This window comes from Lynx rufus, unplaced genomic scaffold (genome assembly GCF_022079265.1).
Source record: "Lynx rufus isolate CCGP_SWC_20201006 ecotype Redwood Valley unplaced genomic scaffold, mLynRuf1.p SCAF_2, whole genome shotgun sequence".
NCBI classification, from domain to species: Eukaryota; Metazoa; Chordata; class Mammalia; order Carnivora; family Felidae; genus Lynx; species Lynx rufus.
In genome coordinates, this window is record NW_025814834.1 from 25,110,099 (window position 1) to 25,136,095 (window position 25,997).

At 35.7% G+C, this 25,997-nt stretch overlaps 1 protein-coding gene across 1 annotated transcript in view; it reads left to right on the top strand.

Annotated features, from left to right (window-relative positions):
• ERBB4 (erb-b2 receptor tyrosine kinase 4) overlaps window positions 1-25,997 on the top strand; it is a 730,912-nt gene that overhangs the window by 377,625 nt on the left and 327,290 nt on the right. Inside the window, exon 5 of the mRNA XM_047082226.1 lies at window positions 6,289-6,354. Coding sequence (XP_046938182.1) covers window positions 6,289-6,354 — 66 coding nt within the window. The remainder of the gene's footprint in view (window positions 1-6,288; window positions 6,355-25,997) is intronic.

Consider the following 25,997-nt stretch of genomic DNA (forward strand, 5'->3'; position numbering starts at 1 on the left):
GAAGAAAACTGTAAAGTCATTTACATAACGAAATTGTGGGACCAAATAAACACACATGACAATGAGAGTTGTCAGATAAGAACAAGCCCAATATTAACTTCTGATTAAAAAAAAAAGAGCAATTCAGTAATATCATTAAATAATGATGCCAATATATTATTTGCTGGAATCCTGTTGAGACTTTACTATCAACAGGGTGCTTTATAATAATTTAAATTTGAAAAAAAGTTATGTGTTTTTTAGGACTGCTGGGGTAAAAATGCAACCTGATGGAAATATATCCACAAATCAAGGAGTGAACACTGGGAAGTGAGAGACGGCTACATGTTTACACCATTTAATCCTATAAGTTTGGTTACCAAGCATCTGATCAGATCTAGCACTTAAATTTTTGTCTCAAAATATGGCTATGATGTTTGGAATTACATGCCAAACCATTATTTCTTATCCATACTTACTCATGTGGAACCTTCATCATCAGAACCCCTGGGATTGCTTTTTTTTTTTTTTAAATACAAATTCCTGTCCCTCCCTCTCCTAGACTGTAAAATCAGCACCTTGCACAAGTTCTCAAATCTCAACACTAATTTTGGGAACCATAACCTGAAAGTCTCTTCTACCATGCAGATCAAACCACATAATTTCAGTGTTTAAAAACTTTGACCAACTCCATGACACTTTCACAGAGTAAACTCTAACCTATTCAGAAGACTTTCGAGATACTTTGTAAGCTTACACTCCAGACGCTGTCCTAATGCAAACAGCTCAAAGACTATAAACTATTCATTATGGCCCCAAACAGTTGTGTGCACCCATGCCTCTGTGTCATTGCTTAGGTTAATTATTCAGCCTGGAACTTTCTTCCCTTTATCTACTCACAAAGTAGAAATTCAAGCCTACTCTTCATGGAGCCTTTTTCAAATCCATCCTCTCCATTTTATGCATACTTCTATTTTAGCAAGTATTATTATCATGACTATTTGCCCATTTTTCTACTTATTTCCTGGTCCTTGAAAGCTCCTTGAGGGCAGGACACTGATTTATTCATCTTTTTATCATCCATTCAAGAATAGGGACTAGTTTAGTGTAGACTTGCAATAAATGTTCCACTTCCCTTTCTGGATTATGGGATCATGAAAACGATACTATTCTCTCACTCTTTCCCCAGTAAAAGAAATTTTAAGAGGTCAAGACTGCCAGTTTTTTTAAATGGACTGAAAGAAGAATCCAGGCAATGTAACTGCATTGCCTTTAGCTACAGGAAGTTTGAAGATATAATCTTTTGTGGTTGCCAGTGACCTCACGTTTTGTAACTCTTCAACTGTCCTAGCATATTACTTGCAGAAAGCAGTCCAGAGGTACATGTTAAATCCCATCTCTACTGTCAGGTAGTCCTACGGACAAGCAAAACTTCTAACATGAATTTATGACTCTTAAAAATATTGAAGTGGCTCAGGGACTCTAGTTCCTACAAAAAAAAAAAGAATGCAAAAGCTACATTTTAATAACTTCTGGACAAGCATAAAAGATAAACTTAGTCATACTTGCTAACTTCTGTGATGAATAATGCATTGTCAAAGCAGAAATGATTGTGAATTAAAATAATGCTGATGTGCAGTAATCAGCACTTACTTTAAAAGATTAAAATGGTTGCTAAAGTGACAGAAATATTTGTCTGAAATTTTGTTTTGTTTTATATTTCACTTCTTTGAGTCAAAATGACAGGAGGTAGAAATATTAATTTAAATAACTCTGTTATCACTAAGTTGAATGGAAATGTCAGATTCTTATTTTTAAGTAGCATATTTCCTCACATAGTTTTAAAAGAATTATTGAAATAAACAATGGAAAAGAATCATGTAGCATACTGAGACATGGAAATAAGACATATTTGGACAGCACTGGCAAAGTTTCAGTGCCCCAAAACATTTCTTCCATTTACATAGGCTAGTATGGATTTCGTCTTTCTGCTGTTCTCATTTAAAATACATAGAGAAGTGATTTATAAAATTAATACACACTAAAAGAGTGAATACATGGCCTTTTTTTCCCTCTTGAAATCAGGCCTCCTGAGACACTGCATACCTGAGAATCTGAGAATAGAAGACAGAAATTTCTCAGTAAGATGTTGGGCCATAGTCAAAAGTATTTTTCTTTCTGTAAAAGACAAGGGAGAGATCCGTCATGGGCCATACTTATCCTCTCCACTGAAGTGCTCTCCCCTGATCTCATTTTAGATGTCATATAGATAAATTACCCTATAAGGAATGGAGTGGACTTCCAAGCCACCAGGCATTAACTTGGAAATGGCCCAGCTCAACTTGACCCCATCCAACTCTTCTTTCCTGAGCTAGAGGACTGTTAAAAATTTAGATTTGTTGGCTTCTTTCCTTAAACCCCATAGAAGGTGAATGTTAGATACAGACTAATCAAAACCCTTTCCCTTTAAAATAATGCTGAATTAATTCTAAACTCTTATTAGAGAAGTAACCATGTCTGTTTCAATACTTTACATGGTTCCTAACACACAGGTATAGAAGGAACTGAAAAAATACTTTTGGATAAATAGTTGGAAGGAAGGTAGAGAAAAAAAGTATGTAGTTTTGTTTTGTTTTGTTTTGCTAACCTAGATAGGTAATTATTCAGAAAACCCCTTGTCTTCCTTCTCATTTTTTGACATTTGTGTGCAGCAGAAATGTTGGAAAGAAAAATCTAAAAGCATATTTTAAAGCATATTAAACACATTAGTCCATAAAACTACACTACCCAGTTGTCTAGAAGAATCAAACTAAGGTTGCAGGCGTGAGAGTATGGCAAATATATTAATTCGGGAATACCTCCAATCCGATTTTGGCCAGATATTTTGATACTTAATTGGAACAATTTAGTGAAAATAGTATTTGCTCAATTGCCATATACTGCCCAAGGTTGAACTGAATGTGGGGGCAGATTCCAGAGGGTCAAAGACAGTCAAATGAAGGGCGAGCCAGAATGAGAAACCATTTGTGGAAGCACACGTAGGTCACAGCCCTCCAACACATGTGTAGTAATAGAATTCTGGAATGTGTGTGCCAAGTGACCCTCTTTCTCTTGGTTTCCAAAAGGAGTGAAGGGAATATATGACTGAGTAAAATCTCAGTAAGGAGGCAGATGTTGTTAGCTTCCTTTTACATCAGTAATACATATTTCTATTTAAATATGAATGAAAAATGGAAACTGCCAAACAAAATTTCCTAACAGCATGATAGTCAAGGTTAAATTGTTTAAACTTTGTGTGTGTCTGGCTGGGGTGGCACACTATATCATTTGTTTACAACTAGTTGGGCCTTGCCATGATACTTTGTCAAGAACCATAAACCTAATTTCTAGTAATATTCCTTTTTGTATTGGATCCAGGCAAAAGTCTTCAGTGGTATATCAAAACTACAAGAATAAGAAGGTAGAAAATATATAATCCAATAAATGAGGAATACTGAGTGTATTAAAATAATGTTGCTTAGCTCCCCCCCCCACCCCCCACAGCTATAATAGTGTTCTGGTCACAGTGAACACAACTAAATATTTCATTGACTGCTAACACAATTAAAGAAGTCATAGATTAAATAGTAGATGATCATCCTCTGTTTCAGATATCTTTAAATACCAGACCACTTAATGGGTCGATTTAAAATATTTTAACACATCTAAAGAAATATATTAACATTACTTTCTCATAAAAAGTTTGTACTCAAAGTTTTCACTGCTTCCCATTTTGTCTCACAGCCCTTTCTAATTTCCGCTGGTATAAATCAAATTAGATTTATTAGCATTGTACAAAAGAGCTCCAGTAGGTTTTTAATAATAATTATCATTATCACTGATTAAAGTTATATTGTTCAGGCCAGATGGAGTCCTTTTCCTGTCAGTGAGAATGAGCTTGCATTATGTAGTCATAATGTGTTTGGATCTAAATAAACAGATGGCAGAGTGACAGGATATTATACACTGGTGATGTCAGCAAAGGTGGTTCACAAACAGAATTGCTTTAGATAAACTCTATTGTAGCAAGGATCCTCATACTTTTAAGAAGGTAAATGGAATTGAGCCTAAGTGTTATCCTAAGTTGGAAATCGTACTGTTCACTTGCAGAAGGGTAGACCATTTGGATGGCCTGAGGTTCAGCCTGAAAAAGTGCATCTGCTGAATCTGCTCTTTAACTGTGAAAGCATTTAACATAACAGCTTCACTCAGGCAGTCTCATAGGGAGAGAGAAAGAGGGAGGAAAAAAAGAAAAAAAAAAAGCTGCCCAAGTTATAAGGTCTTTCAAGTTGAAGAGTTAAGACCTGTGGGTCAAGAAAAAGAGGAAAGATCTGATATAATCTTATTTCATAACTTTCAAGATATAGTAAAACCTTGGTTGTAAGTATAATTCATTCCGGACAAATGCTTGTAATCCACAGCATTTGTATATCAAAGCGAATTTCAAGAACCGTTGGCTCAGTTTGTGATCATGTGACATTCAGCATCACATACCACTTGTATTGCAAGACATTGCTTGTTTATCAAGTTAAAATTTATTAGAAATGTTTATTTGTCTTGCAGAACACTTGCATAACAAGTTACTCACAATCCCAGGTTTTACTGTATAATTATGTTAAAGTAAACATCTTGTATGGGTGTATACTCGTTCATAATAATGTTAGAAAATTAACAGAGAAGGTTTAATAAGAACTATGTTATAGAAACACTTTAGTCTTTAACAGATTTTCATGTATACTTTTTATTCTAAAAAACCCCACTCTATATACCCTTATACCCACAAATATTAGGGTGAACCTATGAAATTCAGAAACAAAATTCAAAGAAAATCATTATATGTGATTTCTTCTAGCTAATACTCTATGGTTGTGTCCTTAGGAAAATTTCTCTGTAGGATAACTGTATTTGCTGAGGCAAATGAGTAGCAGTGTTCTTAAGAGCAGAGTAGCAGTGTTCTTAAGAGCAAGATAGTGCTACAGAAGATAAAGGCTCGTATTTGAAAGTGAAGATGGTATCAATAAAATGTTTAAAAAAGGATATCAAATAATTGAAATTAAACTTCCTAAAAATTTATCTGTTTAAATGCTTGAAACTTTTATATAAAGATGTTGGTTTGCAAATTGGTCCCTATGCATGGAGGGCAAGGAAGACTGAATACATAGGGAGACCACTCCAGATTGATAGGTGCCAGGTATAATAAGCAAGGTAACTTACATACAAGGCTGGTCTTGAACATATACAAGGTGATCTTGGACAGCCACAAGACAAGTAGATCCCCATAACTGCCTACCAGACTCTTAAGTTTATATGAAGGTTTTAAATGGGTTCAGTAACATATTCAATTCAGATGGCCCCAGTATCACCTTACTCTCTCAAAGTTACATCCTTTCAGACTGCTAGCAGGGGAATAGTAGGCAGGATGTTCATTACAAGGACAGGGGAGGGAGCGAGGAGCCTCCCATTGGCCAGGTCTAGCTCAAGGGTCAACCTGTTGTCACATCCTCTTGATGACATCCTCCCTCAAATGAGACTCTAAGTTATGTGTGTAGGGGCTCCTGGATGGCTCAATCAGTTAAGCCTCTGACTCCAGCTCACATCAGTGTCTCTCAGTCTATGAGTTCAAGCCCCGCATCTCACTGTGTCACATCTGACAGCTCAGAGCCTGGAGCCTGCTTCAGATTCTGTGTCTCCCTCTCTCTCTTCCCCTCCCCAACTCATGTGCATGCGCACTCTCTCTCTCACAAAAATAAACATTAAAAAAATTAAAATAAATATATAAATAATGTATGTAACCTTTTCATTCTGATGGTTTGTCATGTGTTTGTAAAAATATATTTTTGTTTCCATAGACTTCAAATTCTTTTTAACTATTGATTTATTCCTTAATATCAATTAGCCATGAACTATTGAAATTATATCAAGCAGAATAGAATCACATAGAATCAATAGAACAAAAATATTCAATAGTCAAAGTGAAAGTTATTTCATGTAAATATTTACAACTATCTGGGAAAATTCACAAATTCAACTTATTTCCTTTTCTTACAAAATAATGAGAAGATTTTGAATATCAGGAGATTGTATTTCAGCTTCACATGTATTTGACATTCAGGTTTTGCTACTTAAAGGGGGCATTTTATGAGCTATGTTTCAGCTATAGGAAAATATAAAAATCCTCAGAAAGGAGCAAGACTATTTGCTTTGAAGAGTTACTCCTAGTCAAAGAGTGAAAGATGATAATGTGTGTGTGCGCTCTTTCCTCTCCGACAGGTGGACGTTGCCATAAGTCCTGTACTGGCCGATGCTGGGGACCCACAGAAAATCATTGCCAGACCTGTAAGTGTTCAACAGTGAGAAAGAATAGGCTTGAAATGATCAAGTGATTTTAATAATTCATGTTTTTCACACTTCTGGTCCTCAGAAACATGAAAATAAGCTTTTGATTCTTTGTGGTAGATCTGCTCCTATTCAAGTAAACTGCCTAATTTCATTGCTTGCAAATGAAACATAGTATGTCATTGCTTCTTATATTTCTCTGTGGTTTTCAAGTTAATGCTATTAACAACACTGATGTGGTGATATTAACTATGACTTAAGAATCTGTATATCAGAGAAAGCAAGAAATCCAAATGTGCACCAAATGGCAATTCCAATTTCAGGTTATACTGAGATTTCAGTACTTATAACACCATCCGTTCATTAGGAAAAGAAAAAAAGAAAGGAAAAAGAAAAAGAGCACTGTGTCCCCACTTTGTTCTAGGCACAGAGATATTAACTATATGAATTATGGATGACTGACTATATCTTGCCCTTTGTGTATATTGTTTCTTGTATTAGTCATTAAAGTAAGTATAAGCTATCATCACTGCTAAGACATTTACAAAGTATATTGGATACAAAGACAAGTATCTTTTTTTTTCAGCATTCTTAAAGCCATACTTAAATCAGCACTGAACTTTCACTAATCTTAAGGATAAATAGTTTCTTTAAAAAGGAAAAACAAAATGCTCCATATGAATGGTAAAGATATTTCTTCTTTCCTGCTACAATAACAACATCTGGAATAATATATGAAAAATAGTGTAGTGGCAATTTGAAATGCATTCCTTTCATTAGCATAGAAGACAGAGAAAATGTTATTAAAAATATGAATATACAAATATTAGATATTGTAGAAATTTATTATACTATTGGATTAAAGTTTAGATATTTCTAATTTGTCTCAGTTCATATTTGTTAGATTCTCTTTCAATAAGGAAATGGAAAATAATTACATTATTGTGAGCCAACAAAGAAAAAAGATAGAGGAAAAATATTGTCTCACTGGTAAATGATTTCTTTCTTTTTTTTTCCTTGTTTTTTTTTTTGTGTGTTTTAATTCAGGGACATTTTCATGTCTAACATTGATAAAATAGAAAAGAACATAAAATAAAATTTTTTTCCCACTTTTGTCCTGCCTCTGTCCTTCAGCCATCCCTAGGCAACAAATGTTATTGGCTACTTTTGTGTATTCTTCCAGAGACAATTTATGCATACAGTAGGACATATGTATATGTTCCTTCCCATTTTTCACTCAAATGTTAGCATGCTTTACATGCTATCATGTACTTTGATTTTTTTTTTAATCTAAGCATATGTGAATGAATTTACTTATAGTATTAATGCCTAGAAGGGGTCATTGCAAGGTCAAGGACACATATTTATGTAATTTGATAGAGATCACCAACATGGAAATCTTGTTTTCTATAGAGTTTGTAAAAGTTTTCTCTGCCAGGAGCAATGTATGTGAATTCCTGTTTCCCTATTCCCTGGGCAAGGCAGTGTATTATCAAAGTTTTTGGTCTTTGTCAAGAAGTTATATAAAACATAGTGTAGACTTAAATTAACTTTTTTGATAGAAATAATGTTTATGACAGTTATATTTTGGCAAGAATTTTAAGCAGGATTGTAAAGATCAATGTGTGAAATAAATTTACTACAATTATTTGTAGACAATATTCTAATAGCAAAGTAGTTGAAACCAAGTTACACACAATGCTGAAATAACATTGATGTGGCCTTTTGCACAAAGTCGAGATTTCTAAAATATAAAAGAATCCTTGTAATACTTTGTGATGAAGTGGCAGTTAACCGTGGAAATTTAGTTAAAGCGTGCAAATGTCCATAGGTCTTCTCATGTCAAAAAACTTCTGAGATGTCAAATTAAAAAATGAATTTTACTCACTCACCAACTTCCTTATTTTACAAAGGATCAAGGAAACTTTGCAGCCTGGCTGCTTGTTGTGGCTGGGCCCCTCTGGTGGATCCACCCAACTACCCCTGGTCTTCTGGAGAGGGGCCTCTCAGGCCCACCTAGCTCACCTAGCATTCTTGAGGTCCACATGTTAAATAGGGAAACGTAGGAGCCTACTTGGGCTGTTTTCTGTTGCTAGCCTACATTTAGGAAATGCTACTTTGGATTCCTTTCTTCTGCTGGGTAGGGAAACATAGATGCCTACTATTCTGTTGTTTGTCCAGTTCAGGGTTCCAAACTAGTTTGCCTTGGCTTCAATGCCTTTCAAATTCTCCTTTGCATTATTGCCTTTTGCATTATTTCCACAATACAGCTACTCTTGGTAAGGAAGAAATAGATTTATGCCATCTTTTCTGGACCAGAAGTCCCATATAGTACTTTTAATAATACTATTAATGAATGAAATCAAATCAAACTCTTAAGTAATTTTTGCTGCATTTTATATGAATTTTGTAGAATAGAAAAATGTAGTGTAAATTACTTTCTTCTCCTTCTTCTTCTCTTTCTCCTCCTCCTCCTCCTTTTTCTTCTCATTATTATTATTATCATGATCATTATTATCATCTTAATGCTGAATAATCATTCTCTAATTGATAGGGATGCATGAGCCAAACTCTTGGAAATCACTCTGTTAGGACAGAATGAGAAAACAACACACATGAGTATTCTCCAATTTTGAAAGTTAAATATGCCTTTAATTTATACAGTGCTCAAAATTCTGAAACTTTTAATTAATTTTTAGAGATTTATTTATGTTAGTAAAAAATATACAAAAGTTAGTAAAAAAAATCATAATTTTCACCAACATCTGTTATTCTTATAGTAGACAACTTGGGATAATGTCCAAGTAGACATCTTTCTTTGGGAACTACCCACTTCTGGAGGGGTGAGTCACTGTGGCTATGTTTGTTTTGTGTGATGCTCTAACCCTTAGTCACATGACAGTGTTTCTCAACCAGAGGTGACGTTGCCCCCAGGGGACATTGATAATGTCTGAATATTTTTGGTTGTTATAACACTGAGTTAGATTAGGGGGAGCATCTATTAGCATCTAGTAGGTAGAGGCCAGGGATGATACCTGGAGCGCACAGGATAACTTTACCCCACCCCCATCCAAACAAAGAATAAGTATACAACATAAAGTTTAAAAAGTACTGAAGGTTAAGAATGAGAAATCTTGTAGTAAGAGTAAATATTGACCAATGTTGGGCCAATGAGATTCTTGCCCCAGGGAATTTGGACTTGAAATCCAGAAATTCTGGTTATACTACCTTAGAAATTTGAACTTGAGAAGATATTAAACTTAGTGGAAGTTTCCATTTTGAACCTGTTAAATAAATTTGTCATGCAGAAGCAAACAAGAATCAGAGACAGAAACAACTCTTACCTACTGGTTCTCAGGCCTTCTTGAGATCCAGCCGCATTTCTACCCTTTGGTGCCTAAACAAACACAGTATTCTTCTAGTATACTTAAATGCGGATTTTTACTTGCCGCCAAGTGGGGATGGTCTTGGCTAGGACCCCACTAAGACTTGGCTTAGGCAAGACAGTGTTTTTTGTTTTTTGTTTTTTGTTTTTTTTTAACGTTAATTTATTTTTGAGAGAGAGATGGAGCGTGAGTGGGGTCGGGGCAGAGAGAGAGGGAGACACAGAATCTGAAGCAGGCTCCAGGCTCTGAGCCGTCAGCACAGAGCCCAACGCGGGGCTTGAACTCACAAACCGTGAGATCATGACCTGAACTGAAGCTGGACACTCAACCGACTGAACCACCCAGGTGCCCATTAGGCAAGACAGTCTTGACTAAGAAAATCAGCAAGTCACAGCTCATGTATCAAATCATCAGCATGAAATCATTTAATTCACCTAATTTTTTAGCATAGAAATTACGCTTACTGTAATGACCTAAAATTGGCTTAATGGTCACTATGCCTACTCCACAGAGCCTATCAAAGTGAAATTCAATAAATATCTACCTATATCTGATATGTCCAAATCCAAATTTTAGAAAAATATCTATTTGCATGGATCTTTATGGTCTATAAAAGATTTCTATTGTATCTTTTTTAAGTTTATTTATTTATTTTGAGAGAGAGACAGCATGAGCAGGGGAGGTGTAGAGAGAGAGGGAGAGAAAGAGAGGAAAAAAAATCCCAAGCAGGCTCCACACTGTCAGTGGGGCTTAAACTCACTAAACTGAGATCATGACCTGAGCTGAAACGAAGAGTCGGACCCTTAACTAACTGAGACACCCAGGCACCCCCCAAAAATTTCCCTTTTAAAATTTACTTTCACCATATTACTGTGAGTTAAACAGGATAGTTAACATTTACCTCATTTTATAATTGGGGAAATGTATGCTGAGGAAATGATCAGGGAGTTGTTAAATTTATGCAGCTAATACTGGGGATTTCACAACCTGAGTGTCTTGAATTTAAAGATAAAACAGCTTCCTGTATAACACATGGTATAGCACAGCTTAGTGGACAAGGACATTGGATTTGAAATCAGACAAATGATACAAATACCAGTTCTTTCCATTTCTTTGTCATGGGAAAGTGACTTAATCTTTCTAAATCTCAGTTACCATTTCTGTAAAATGGAGATAATTGCACTTACCTCAGAGAGTTGTTGTTTTGGAATCAGATTCAATAGAATAGTGTAGTTGAAATGCTTAAATATCTTTTGGCATATACTAAGGACCTAATAAATAATAGCTAATATTTTAATACGTTAACGGAGATACTGTTAGAACACTTAATCCATCCTAATTCTGAATGAATGCATGTAGAAGTGAAATTCCTGTAGTCCAATTCTATCCTGTGAAAACTATTTTATCCATTGAAAACTGCTGATACCTGTGGATGAGAAATGAAAAAGCAAAAACCCTGGGAGTGAAGTGGAGGCTTCTTGCCCTTGACATTCGTTCCTGTTCTCTCTCCTTGTTTGAGCTACTTGAAAGGTAAATTACTCATCCATATTTAAAGAGCACACCATCCTGAGGCAAAATGTATTTTGGAACTACTCAAAGGCATACTTATTTTAAGAACTGAATTTTAGAAATACGATTTTTTTTTAATTAGACTTTGTGAGAGATTCCATAGAGATGTAACATACATAATCAAAATGTTTTAAAATTATAAAATTTTTCAGGCTTCCTTTAGATTTCTGATAGCCTTTCTATTAGTTACAATATATTAGTTAACCTTAGACCCATTTGACAGACACTTCTCTGAACCTTGACTGAACTTTTTAAAAATCTGAAAATCTGGGCTGTACAAGTTTCTGACAATATTCTGTTTTCGTTGCTTGACCATACAAAGTACATTATAGGATCTAAAAGATGTAGTCTTATATTGTTAGAAAGTATTTCTTTTCCTATGACTGAAATAAATTCACTTCAGTGAAGGCTTCTCTGGAGATATTCAACTTTATGATTTGTCAAATATTTCCCTGTCTTCTGTGGATAATTGTTTTTGAGAGTTTTTATACATTAGGGAAGGAAGGTAAAAGTGTTTAAAAACTCCACAAGTCAGCTAAGTAAACTGAAGTTAAGAATCCATTTCACTCACCACACCATATCAAAGCTGACATCTTCCCACAAGTGTCTCTTCCTAAAACAGCAAATGTGCCAGAATTTTCCTCAGTGTCACTAAGTGGCAAAAAGCCTTGGTAGAGACAAAACATTCAGGCTCTGAGAGAACAAGCTCCTGATGATGAATGCCTTGTTAAGGTGAAATGAAGCAGTGTTGATCAGAGTGAAAACATCTCCGAATAGAAAAATGGCAAAACAAAAATGCTGAGTGCAACAATGGTAAGCTTGAGGGGAGGTCTGCAGGAGGCAGGAGTTTTAAATTTTTTTTTTTTTTTTACGTTTATTTATTTTTGAGACAGAGAGAGACAGAGCATGAGCGGGGGAGGGGCAGAGAGAGAGGGAGACACAGAATCGGAAACAGGCTCCAGGCTCTGAGCCATCGGCCCAGAGCCTGACGCGGGGCTCGAACTCACAGACCGCGAGATCGTGACCTGGCTGAAGTCGGACGCTTAACCGACTGCGCCACCCAGGCGCCCCATGGAGGCAGGAGTTTTAAAAGAAGAAATGAGGAAGGAGTTTTTGTTTTTAATAGATCTAGTGAAATGGAGAGTGTGAATAAATAGACAGCTTACTATGGACAATAGTTCGCTATGCATACTTCTAGAAATTGTAATAGAATTGTGTACATTTTAAGTCAAATTTAGTAACATTTTGCAATAGATTTTGTGTACTGGACTGGGTGCCACTGTGAGCTTTGATTAGCTGTTGAATAATTTAAGTGTGTCATTTTCCCCCTATAGCATTTAATAATTAATATTCACACTGTCAACTCTAGAGACAGCAGCTATTTTATTTAATGTTTTTTTCTAAAATAGAAAATATTTTTCTAAACAAATTCCTTAAAAACATATCCTTAGACAACGTAAAGAATTTTTATAATATTAAAGTAAGTAAATTTTGCCTGTAGACTCTAGCTAAGTGTTTTATTCTTAACTGCTTTCCTCATGAATCTGACTTTCTAAAGTAACTTGAATTTCTTCTCCATAAATCCTTTGTCATGTTAAATGTAGAGCAGCCTTCCCCTATAAACTTAACAGGAATGTCTCTGACAGTGATGCTGTTTAAAAAAAAACAAAACAAAACAAAACAAAAACAAAAAAAGAAACAAAAAAAAAACAAATCAGCTGAGTAACTTTACAGATCTAATTGGCTTTATTCAATGATTCATGAACCAGGGAGCATCCCATTAGCAAGCAGAAAGGTGCTCTGAGGAGCTGTACAAAATGGAAGAATTTTATAGGCTGAAGAAGCGGGGGGACAAGCAAGTTAAAACAGTGGATTAGTTCAGGCAAGTTTGCCTTCCCTTAGAGGAAGGCCGGGGGTCTTAGGGGGTCTTATCTGGCAAAATTTTCACTAGTGCTGACCAGGAAATTACAGACTGATTGCTTTAAAATTCCACTCCTGGGAGAAGCTGAAACTGCAATTAGGTTAGGTATTACGCCTTGGTGGGGGGTTAGCAAAAGTGACTCCATTTTGGGTCTGTTGTTTCTTTTTAACATTGCAAAAGGTCAAAATAAAACTTAGGATGGGACCCTGAGAGCTGCATTACATGTGGAGCAGTGAGTCAAACTTAAAAGTACTTTGAAGCTCAGTTAAATCGTGGACGCATTGCTCCACAGCACAGCTTAAGTAAATTGATTCAGTGGATTAATGTAGTCATGTCAGGGGAGACAAACTTATCTGCTATGTGAAGTCTGAAGCTTATAGAAGTATTATTTAGCAAGCTTACTGGTAAGAATGACAACTCTCTCTATTCATAAGAACTGCGTCCTAAGGTCTGAGCTCTAGAAGTTTGTGTGTGAGAGAATAAGCTTCAAGGAATAAGTAATAATGATTAAAGGGACAAAGTTATCTCTTTCCCTGCAAGATATATGAAGCACGCTTATCTCATTTAAAATAGATACTGCATGTCCTTTTTTATCTTTAAGCACAGTATCAGGCCAGCTGTCTCCAGCCTCCTATTATCAGGCAGTGTGTTGTTTCATTTTACACATTCCTTTTGCCCTTCTAGACCTGGTGCCATCTGAGTTAGGAACTGCGTTTTGAGGTAGGAGGGAGAAAAACATGTATCAAAATATTACAACTTAATTCTCCTAACCTTTGCACACGTTTTGTATTAAAGTAGTTATGTCTTCAGCTGCTGATTATTTAACTAAAATTTGCTAGGCTGATTCCCTAGCAAATACCCCTTTGTCTTCTCAGTTCCTTTACAAGGAACATTTCTTGCTTAGAAACTAATTGAAAAGTGTAAATGCATTTGACAATGGGCTAAAAAAATTGTCTGTCTCCTAAACCAAAATATCACACCACAAAAAAATTAATGAGGAATGTATGTTTCAACTACTGGAGTGAACAGATAATACTTCTGTCCCTGGAAATGTCCATTAAATCAATTAAAGCTAAGACATTATTTTAACCAAATGAAACCTTCTGGTGGAATTCACCTCTTACTTCTATAGTATTCTTCCTAGCTAGATTATCTCATAATCCTTTATTTTAATTAAAAATAGAATGTTATCGGGGCGCCTGGGAGGCTCGGTCAGTTAAGCGTCCGACTTCAGCTCAGGTCATGATCTCAGGGTCCATGAGTTCGAGCCTCGCGTCAGGCTCTGTGCTGACCGCTCAGAGCCTGGAGCCTGTTTCAGATTCTGTGTCTCCCTCTCTCTCTGCCCCTCCCCTGTTCATGCTCTGTCTCTCTCTGTCTCAAAAATAAACATTAAAAAAAAATTAAAAAAAAATAGAATGTCATTGGGGCACCTGGGTGACTCAGTTGGTTAAGCTGACTCTTGCTCTAGGCTCAGGTCATGATCTCACAGTTTGTGAGATCTAGCCCTGAATCCCTCTGTGCACTGACAGAACAGATGACAGTGTGGAGCCTGCTTGGGATTCTCTCTCTTCCTCTCTCCCCCTCCCTGACTCTCTCTCTCTCAAAAAAAAAAAAAAGTCATTGAAATTAACACGAGCTGTGTATTTGTTCTGTTATTAGATAACTGTAAATGAAGGGTACTACTATATTGGCAAAGTAAAAACTTGTTCCAGACAACACTCTGTGTTAATGTCTCTATACAGACATTAGAGAATATGCTAGATAAATTTTAAAAATATTTAGCATTTTCCTTAGTGATTTGCTATGTTGTGCACCAAGAGTATTACTTTTAGTAGTTGCAATATAATAAAACTTTCAGTTTAATAATAGAAAAAAATAAAACTAACTTGGCCTGGCTTATGGATTCTATTTACTTTTAGAGCAAACTTTAGAAATATATGTATACGTGTGTATGTGTGTGTGTGTGTGTATCCTTTTTATTCTAAAATATGTCTGAAATTTATTGAAGTAAATATTAAAATCTAAGAAAACAATTAGGTATTTTTGTTCCTCAGAATTTCAACAAGAAATTGTAACAGCTAGAAACTAAATTGTACGTTTCCCCATGATATTTCTAAAAGTTTCCTGTAGCTTATAACATCAAAGTGACAAATTATGAAAATAAAACACTAATTATACTCATGCACATGCATACACATACAATTTGTCTAAATGTAATTGTATTCACAATCTTTGTGGAATAAATGCTGTTTAAAAAGGTAGTTCCGATGTGGTGAATATCCTATTAGGCCAGAGAAAAGCAAGTGGGAGCTAATGGGGAAAAGAGAAAGAGCTGAGCCAGCAGGCTCGATCAATCAGCATAACAGGGAGCCTTTGTAAAAAGGCAACATCTTTAATTAAAACTCTTGTATTTTACTAATAACTTTGCATGACCATAAGCCTGCTTATCGATTTCAATTATTTCCTATTTTCCTTTTTTTGGATTTGTAGTTTCTGGAGATGTTGTAAAATTAAGGGAAACATTGCAATGAATTGATTACTTGCATACATTTCTAAAATTGTGTTCATCTAAGACATTTCCAAAAGTGACCCAGTAATTAACTTGTAGAAAATCAGAGAATAATCTCCTCTAATATGTGTTTGTTTTGATTTAAGTTGAGAACATTTGCTGTAATTTGATGATGTTTTTCAAAGATTTAAAAGAAATGGATGTTTTTGTTTAACTATAGGAGATACAGTTATTTGAAATGCTCCATGTAATAGAGTTAATACAGATTTAAGACCCAGTACTCAATGTCATGCTAAAGATTAAGGGAGTATAAAGGAAGTGTATAAACTTGTGCCTGTTTTCTGTAAACACTCTGGGTACAAGACAAAATGGAGAATGTTTGAAAAGGCCAAAAAGAATACTGAACTGGGGGCATCAGGAGACCAGAGATACAGTCCTGAACAAATTCAATTTCAAGAACCTCAGTTTCCTCAAGTTCTCTCACTTATACAATGAAAAGATTGAAAAAGATGATTTCTGCTCAAGGTGTCTTTCATGGTTGGTTATTTGTGTATATGTTCCTGTGTGCAGTAATTAGCTATAGACATACATGTTATGGACACAGATAGACATAGACACAGATAGTTTGAGGAAATTGTTCTGTGTTGGTTGCAGCCTGTTGATAGTGATGCTCTTGGCTAGGAAGGCTCTTGGGTACCTACCTGGTCCTGTGAGCCCCTAAAGCTAGATATTTCCCTGACCAGAGCCAACTTTGCAACTTGACTTGCCCTTGGTGTTCTTATTATGATTACAAAGTGCACCACTACAACGATTATCAGGGAACTTTGAAAAAACAAGGTTACTTGTTTTATTCACAAGTCCTGGAGAATACATGGCTTGTCCTAGGGCCACACGTTAAGGTCGTGAGTAGAGAGAGATAGTAAGTGCAGACCCAGGGCTCTCTGCCTTTACTGGGGTCAAGGCATTTGAAATGAAAGTGCCAACAATTTGACAAGTTCACTCTTCCTTGGTAGATTTAAAGCAGAGGAGTGGGAATCAAGGTGCAGGAGGGGAAAAGGTCTGTGGAGTGGTCAGTTTTCTAGGTAACCCAGGGCTTTCTAAAAGGGGAACTTCATGGTTGGGGGCAGCCTGTCTTCTCTAGGTGTTTTGCAAGTAACTGTGTCATACAGCTGCCATATGTATTTAAGATAGATGACTTTGAAATGGATGTATCAGCAAATAAAGCTTAATGTCGGGCACTTACATTATAACCAAAAAGCTTAATGTCAGGCATTTACATTACAGGAGTGCAAACTGTGGAGATAGGCAATCTAATCAGAAAGATTAGAGAGTGAATGGTACACATTTGAAGGATTATTGAGAGGACATTGAGAAGAAGAGTCAGAAATATCTGGAATTGTTACCACTGGAAGAATTTTGTTATAGTAGTCATGACATTTTATTTTGAATGACTTATATCTTTGCAGCCAAAAAGCTGACTGTCATTAGGATAACTATATTTGACTATTGAAAAGAAAATTTCAGGGGCACTTGGGTGGCTCAGTGGGTTAAGCCTCAGACTCTTGGTTTGGGCTCATGTCATGATATAATGGTTCCTGAGTTCGAGTCCAGCAACAGGCTCTGTGCTGACAGCATGGAGACTGCTTGGGATTGTCTCTCTCCCTCTCTCTCTGCCCCTCCCCTTCTCATTCTCTCTCTCTCTCTCTCTCTCTCTCTCTCTCTCTCTCTCTCTCTCTCTCAAAAGAAATAAATAAGCTTTAAAAATAATTAAAAAAAAGAAAATTTAAAACTTACCTACAAGTGACATCAGACTGTCCATTGATAAATAGAACACTCATACTGTTTGCTTCATAAATAGAAAAACTGTGAGATTTCACACTTAGAAAAGCAAATACATACTACTCTCCTGGTTAGGGAATTGGGTAAACCTAGAAAAAAATATCCCCTTTAGAGTACTGTGCTGCGTTAACCCAGGATGCATCATTTATTTATTGACTTAACTGGTCTAGTTGGAGGAGAAATTAAGTAAATGGCATGGAAATAACAAGGAAAAGAAGGGATGAGTGGATACTTACCATTTTCTCTGTGTCCAGCCACATTTTTTCACATTATATTAGAAGAATTGTGAATTGTCTAGTATCAGACATATTCTGTTTCTTCAGCAAATATACATTTTATGCATTATTGAATAATTTATAATATTATCATGGCTGCTATTCTCCATTTTCATGGGTATTTTCAAAAGAAATAGTCACTGTATTAATTTATGGTGAAGTTATAAAAAAATAGACCCCAAATATAGTTTTTGCATATCACTACTTCATTGATGATGGTTATTTTTGGCTTATCTAAAGTTCTTTTGTCTATGAATTTTGTTATGATGGAGCTGATAGACCATTATCACTACAAGAATGCCTTTAGCTTTTGTTCTAATTTGAGTGTTTCTTGAACTCAAATAACTGTTATTGGAGGTAATTATTTTCCTGTACAGTGAGGATATTGTATGTTTCCAAGACATATTTATATTCACTGACTAGAACACAGATGAAGGTGGAGGGTAAAGGATGGGAAGAAAGACTGACATAGTTACTGATCATTTAAAATAAAAATAAAACTACCATATTTACCAAGACATAACAGAAAACTTAAATGATGGAGAATTACTACATTCCAAAATGAGAAGATTCATGCTATGAAAACGTCAGTTCTTCTAAAACTTAGCTACACATTTAACCATCTTCAGTTTGCTTATTTATTTGTTTGTTTGTTTGTTTATTAGCAAAAATAGTCTAAAGCATCTCTGGAAAATACAATTAATCGGGCACCTGGCTGGCTCAGTTGGTTAAGTGTCCTACTCTTGATTTCGGCCTATATCATGATCTTATGGTTCCTGAGATGGAGCCCTGCGTCAGGATCTGTGCTGACATTGTGGAGTCTGCTTGGGATTCTCTCTCTCTCTCTCTCTCTCTCTCTCTCTCTCTGTCTGCCCTCCCCGGCTTGCTCTCTCCCCATCTCTGTCTCAAAAATAAATTTAAATTTAAATTTTTAAAAATAAAATACAATTAATAAGATAGCCATACATTTGAAAAGAAGAGCTATGTGGAAGGATTTTCCCATCAAGTATTAAACTATTATCAAGTAATTTAAAATATGTTAAACGATAAAAAGTCAACTAAGTAAATTAAAGATCAGGTTGGCTTTATTCAGCAAGTCATGAATCTGGCAACATCATACCTAACTACAGAAAGGAGCTCTATCAAGCTGTAGAAAAGAACGATTTTTAAAGTCGGAAATGAGGCAGAAAAAGGAAATTTTTAGGAAATAATGCATTTTTAGGCAAGGTTGCCTTTCAAAGGGAAATGGAAGGGTTCTGACAGATTATTTCACTAGTGCTGACCAGGTAATTCCACATTTACTGGCTCAGGTTATGTTCCTGGGAGTTGAAACTGCAATTATGTTATTCTTGGTTTGCTGATGTGGAGTTTAGTACAAGTGACTCCATTTTGGGCCAGCTGTCTCCTTTTTAACAATTTGTTCCATTTTGATCAGACTCTCACCTTACCTGAGAAGTATGATCAAAATTTAAAGCATTAGCACCACTCTCAGCTACTGCTTTGTAGTTCTCACAGCATTGGTGGATCCTTTGTGTGGTGTTCATAGGCTATGATGTGTTTTGCTTAATCTCTGTGATATTCATAAGCCACTTCAGTTTAACAATTTTTAAGGTAGCTATTCTCTTCTTTTTTCTTTTGTTTTCTTTTTTCCCCTCCTATTCCATTCTTAGGGAGATCATTTGCTTGGTGGATAGCACCTATGAACATGTATTTAAAGCTTTTGAGAGAATATAACACAGCAGAGAGATTACTATGATTCTTTTTTTTTTCTTTTTTTTTTATTTATTTTTGGGACAGAGAGAGACAGAGCATGAACGGGGGAGGGGCAGAGAGAGAGGGAGACACAGAATCGGAAACAGGCTCCAGGCTCTGAGCCATCAGCCCAGAGCCTGACGTGGGGCTCGAACTCCCGGACCGCGAGATCGTGACCTGGCTGAAGTCGGACGCTTAACCGACTGCGCCACCCAGGTGCCCCAACTATGATTCTTATAAGCAGAATAATTTTCAATGTTTGGAATGCACTTCAAAGCCATGTTCCCCAAGACCCAAACCAATCAAAATCAAATAAGGCAAACTAAGACCCTGTGGAAAGAGACATCTTTTTTTGTTTTGTTTTATTTTTGTTTCTGTTTTTATTCTTTAATGTTTATATACTTATTTTGAAAGAGAGTGCAAACAGGGAGGTGCAGAGAGAGGGAGAGAGAATCCCAAGCAGTCTCCACACTGTCAGTGCAGAGCCCAATGCAAGACTCAATCCTGTGAGATCATGACCTGAGAAGAAGATCAAAAGTCTGAGGCTTAATAGTCTGAGCCACCCAAGGCACCCCAGGAGACACCTTTTTAAAACCCAGTGGCTTGCTCAGTGACTTTATTTAACTGAGTTTCAGCTTCTCCAGAAATGTTAGTACAGGTAGAGCAGGTAGTGTCAGCAGTAGCACAAACACTTCTATGTTCAGATAAAAGACAATCAAGGGCTATTCTGTTATCAAGGACAACTTTGCCCAGAGAGTCTATGGATATTTCTTGGGCGGTTATGGTCTTACCAGCAGATTCTGCAATATTTCAAGAATTAAGGAAGGATTTTTGATCCCATTCTCATTTAACTTTACTCCTAACTAGGGAAGTATAACCCTGCCAAAGGAAATGAATCCTGTCATGAATGTTTTCTGGTAATTCCTTTCTAAATCAACAGTATAAATCCAGGGGAATCAGCCAATGAGATATCTTTGTAGAAAGTTGTAGGCACACTTAGGTTATCTAAAAGACATTGTCTGGCTATGTGCCAGGTATCTGGGCTTTAATAAGCCCAAGGAGAATAATAACAACCACAAAGATAAATGCTGTCAGGACACAAACTCTGAGTAAGTGGCATGTTAATGGATTTACTTGCAGGATTGTTGCGTTTGTCCATTTAAGCCAAGAGTCATTTAGGTTTTCTGCTAGCCTGAAAAAAAAAGTTGTTATAAAATCCAGAATCTGGGGCACCTGGGTGGCTCAGTTGGTTAAGCATCTGACTCTTGATTTTGGCTCAGGTCATGATATCATGGTTCATTGGATTGACCCCTGCTTTGGGCTCTCTGTGCTGTCGGTGTGGAGCCTGCAAACATTAAAAAAATAATCTCACATAAAACCCAGAATTTAACTCTCTACTCTCTTTGCAATGACAAAGGCAATATGGATGGTGGCATTATCTTTCTAGACCAATACTAGAGTTAAGGAATGAAAGGGAAGAAGGAAGCATTCCAAGTTTAGTTTAAGTATGACATCTTGAACTGGCATGTTGAGGGAAGCAATCTACCTCAATCTGATTTAGAGGTCTCTAGCATTTTCATAGGACCAGGTGTCAGGCATAGACTTCTTCAACTGTGAGATGTATATCCAGGATCCATGTCCCTGATGTTTGGCTACCATATGGGTTTGGCCACCATATGGGAACCTTCCAAGGAGGTTCAAGGGCAGTTTTTGTTCTTAGTGATTCCATGTCAGAAGGGTGTGAGAAAGTTGGACACGTTAGTTTGGAGATTCATAGCAAGTTTGTTTGTTTGTTTGTTTGTTTGTTTGTTTGTTAGAAAACGAGAATAATTCAGGAGTCAGTCTAGTTTACAGGTATATAACAAAATCTCAAAGGCAATTAACAGGATTAGAATCTGATATAGACAAAGGTGCACACATATTTTTTTTCTCCTAATTATCCCCATTTCTTTGTTCTCTATGGATAATCATGGTGAAACTGATTTGTTTGCATTAGATTTGGCCTGAGTTTTTACATAAGTGCAACAAGATAATGACAGACCATATAAGCCTTTTTTTAAGATTGCTTTGCTGGTGCCAGGCTGATTTTTATAAGCAAGGTGCCAGGCTGATTTTTTCTAAGAGGCTTTATTGCCTCTGTAAAGTCAATCTCAGCTCCTTAAAACTGTCTGGTCAGTCTGAGTCTGTGCATATCTATTTCAAATATGACATTCTAGTAAAACCTTGGTGATATAATCAATCCTATTAAAGGGAACAGAATCTCATTGAACTTATGCAAATTACTAACTATATTGCCATGAAAAGAATGCTCAAGAGTTTTCTAATTCTGGAGGGATTAGGTAGGGAGAAAATGTAAATGTCTCACCTTTGTTCACAAAGGTATACTTTACACAAATTGTTGATAGCTTAAGAGAAAAGAGAAAAAAATTCTTAAAATCTGAAAAAAAAAAGAACATTAAAGAACCAGCAATGTTTCAGATAAAAAGTCCTTGTCAATTCACTCAGTCCCATGTTATTAATCCTTGTTCTGCCTGAATCCAGTTTTTTCATTTTTTCTGGAAATTCTCACCCAATTCAGTTTTGCGATCTTAGATTTATCAAAAAACATGAACTAGTAAAAAAAAAAAAAGTCCTTTCCATGAATCTCCTTGGAGATGAAGTACTTTTGCAGATGAAGTACAAGAATACTTGTGCAAAAACATTTGAGTAAAACTATAACTGTCTGTAAATGACAAAAGACTTTTAAAAATACCTATTATTAAGATCTGATAAGAGTTCATTTTAATGAAATTAACAAGAAAATTTTGCAATTTTTGTGATATACCACATTTTAAGATAATAACAAATTATGACTGATAACACCAGATTTCCAAGAATGTCATATAATCCTGGAATATGTGTAACATATACCTACACAAACACAACATAAAGAAGGCTTAGTAGTGATTCTTATTTGACAATGCTTCCCATGCAGTTTAGCATTTCAAACAACCCTGATTAGTTTAACATGATCCTTTTTATAAAGAGAGAAAACAAGTCTTTTGAAATGTTCCGGAGACCCTGTGGGAAATCCCAAAGTTAGTTTTAAATCAAAAAGACTTCATATAGAATTTGATTTCGGGGAATTTTGTCAAAAATACCAAAAACTTTATTTTTAAATTTTGTTTATTAAGCTTTTATTTTAATTTCAGTATAGTTAACACACAGTGTTATATTAGTTTCAGGTATACAGCATAGTGATTGAACAATTCCATACATCACCTTGTGTTCATTGCAAGTACACTCCTTAATCCCCATCATCTATTTCTCCCATCTCCCCATCCACCTCTTCTCTGGTAGCTATCAATTTATTCTCTATAGTTAAGAGTTTGTTTCCTGGTTTATCTCTATCTCTCTCTCTCTTTCATTTGAATTATTTGAATTAGTGTTTTTGATTTTGGGGTAAATACTCAGGTGTGTGATTACTAGATCATAGGGTAGTTATATTTTTAACTTTTTGAGGAACTTCCATATTGCTTTTCACAATGGCACCAGCTTGCACTCCCACCAACAGTGCAAGATGATTCCTTTTTCTCCACATCTCACCAACACTTGTGGTTTCTAAAAATATCAAAAAGTTTTTATAGCTGTTGGGCAAATAGGAACATAGATCACCTTAAAACAGTGCTTAATTTTTCATTTAAACATGGTGCCAATTAAAGACTTTGCAGGCAAATACAGAAGTTAGTTGTTAAAAAAAAATCTTTAGCTCTTGTAAGAGAAGATTCAATTTTTTTTACATCATCAAAGACCTAATAAAAAAAAACACAGGAAATTATTTTGACAAAACACAGAATACTTGTTTTCTGGATGCATTACTTTAAAAGGTAAAGAAAAACCTTTTATAATCATTTCATTTTATTTATTTTTATTTTCTTTTATGAACCAGTGAGCACAGGAGAGGCAGACAGAGAGGGAAAGAGAGAATCTTCAGCAGGCTTCATGTTCAGCACAGAGCCTGACTTGGGGCTCAAGCCAAGGCTCAGTCTCACAACCGTGAGATCATGACCTGAGCCAAAATTAAGAGCTGGTTGCTTGAGGGCTGCCTGGGTGGCTCAGTCAGTTGAGCACCAGACTTCGGCTTAGGTCATGATCTTGTGGTTGATGAGTTCGAGCCTCACATTGGGCTCAGTGCTGACAGCTCAGAGCCTGGAGCCGGCTTTGGATTCTGTATCTCCCTCTCTCTCTGCCCCTCTCCCACTCATGCTCTGTCTCTCACTGTCTCAAAAATGAATATAAACATTCAAAAATATATATTAAAAAAAAAGAATGGGTTGCTTAGCCGACTGAGCCATCCAGGTGCCCCCACCCCCACCTTACAGTCTTTTATCAAGAACAAAACAATAGTTCAAGAAAACTTTGTCCTTTTAACAGAGAGAAAACTGAATGATAATTTTGTACCAGGTTGCTTTTGATATTAAACTTTTTCTTAATTAAATTCATTCCAACCTTAACCAGTCCTGATGCACATAAAATTTCTTTCCCCTATTATTTCTAGTAGTTTTAGTTAATATATTAGAATTTTAACCCTAAGAAAATTTTAACTTCTGGTGAAAACTAAGAAATAAGAGATTATAAACTGTCTTTTACATTAACATTCTATAGATTACCAGATTTGGAAACTATTTTTTTATAATTTATAGAAACCTGCTTTCTCATAGAAAATTTCTCAGCATGTCATAAAACATATTTACTAATAGACTCAAATATTATTTTATTAGTGATTATAATCCCAAGCAGGCTCCACACTCCACTCAGAGCCAAATGTGGGGCTTGATCTCACGAACTGCGAGATTATGACCTAAGCCAAAAATCAAGAATTGGGTGCTTAACTTCCTGAGCCATTCAGGTGCTCCTACACCCAAATATTTTTAATTCCTTTGTAAAAGGAAACAAAAATGGGTAAACCTGTGTTGAGTAATTAGTGTTCAATATTTTATCTTATTTAGAAATTATCTAGATATTCAATGAATTTAACTTGACATCATTTAACTTAACCTAGCAAAACTTTTTTTAAAGTTTCAGGTTACCAAATATTTGAGGAAACTATTTAAAAAGTTCACCCAAAACCTTTTTATACTACTTACATCTACTTAACTTACTTGTTCTTAACAATTATGTTTGGACTACACATAAAAACTTCATGATACATCAGGGAAAGTCAGCTATCATCTCAAGCTATTTTTCTTGCTGACAAATTTTGTAAGAGATACATGAACTTATTTGACTCTTAGAAGCCAAGATAGAATAAAAGTATTATATTTAATGCTTATAACTCTAAAAATATGCCTGTTTTAATTAACCCAACAAACTCAAACTAGCTTTAATACCAACTATTTCCTGAACCTGAAAGTCATTTGGATTAAGTTTCTATTATATTTTTCAGAATTTAAGAATATTATATTTGTATAAGTGCTTCTTTGTTTAAGTCATTAAATCGTTTCTTTTACAAATTAACTTAGGTAAAATACCCTCTAGAGGTAGAAAAATACCACACATCTATAACACATATATATGGATTCATATAAACATACAGGTAGAAGTAAACAGAGACCTTATAGCTTCTGTGGCTCAAGCTTTTTATTACTAATATTTGTGGAGAAGTCATTTAGGATTTGAATTTGTCCTTAACAAATAATCTTGCTGTAGAGCAGTTTGTATTTCTATTTTTTTTTTTTTTTAGTTTACTTATTTATTTTGAGATAGAGCATGTGTGTGAGCAGGGGAGAGGTAGAGAGAAAGGGGAAGAGAGAGAATCCCAAGCATGCTCCACACTGTCACCATGGAGCCTGATGCAGGGCTCAAACTCATGAAAGGCAAGATCATGACCTGAGCCAAAATCAAGAGTGGGATGGTTAACCAATTGAACCACCCAGGTGCAGTTTGTATTTTTAAATAGACTTTCTTTCCTTTAGACTTAGGAATTGGGGATGGTCTAGATAAGAATTAACAGGGAAGGAATTCAGGTTTCACCAAGAAGGACTTTGGTTTTCCTAAGGCCATAATTGACAAGACTTTTAATAAATAGGGGTGGTTTGGGGGCTCCTAAAAAAAGAATATGTGAACTTCAAATTGATTCAAGAGCTGCATTTCTAGTTTTATAGAGATTTGTAAGATAAGGAAGCTTCTAACTCCTCAAAGAATTGGGTTGTGGCTTAAATGACATTATAGGCTGGTCCACCCATCCAATTGCATTATCTTCAATTTGCTTAGGGATAAAGCCATTAAAAAAAAAAAAAAAAAAAAAGGTTCTTACCAGGCTCTGAATATCAGCTTCCAATTTGTCCAGCTTTTGACTACAGAAATACTTACACATTTCTTTTAAATATCTTGTCAGGTTTCAGCTGGGACAA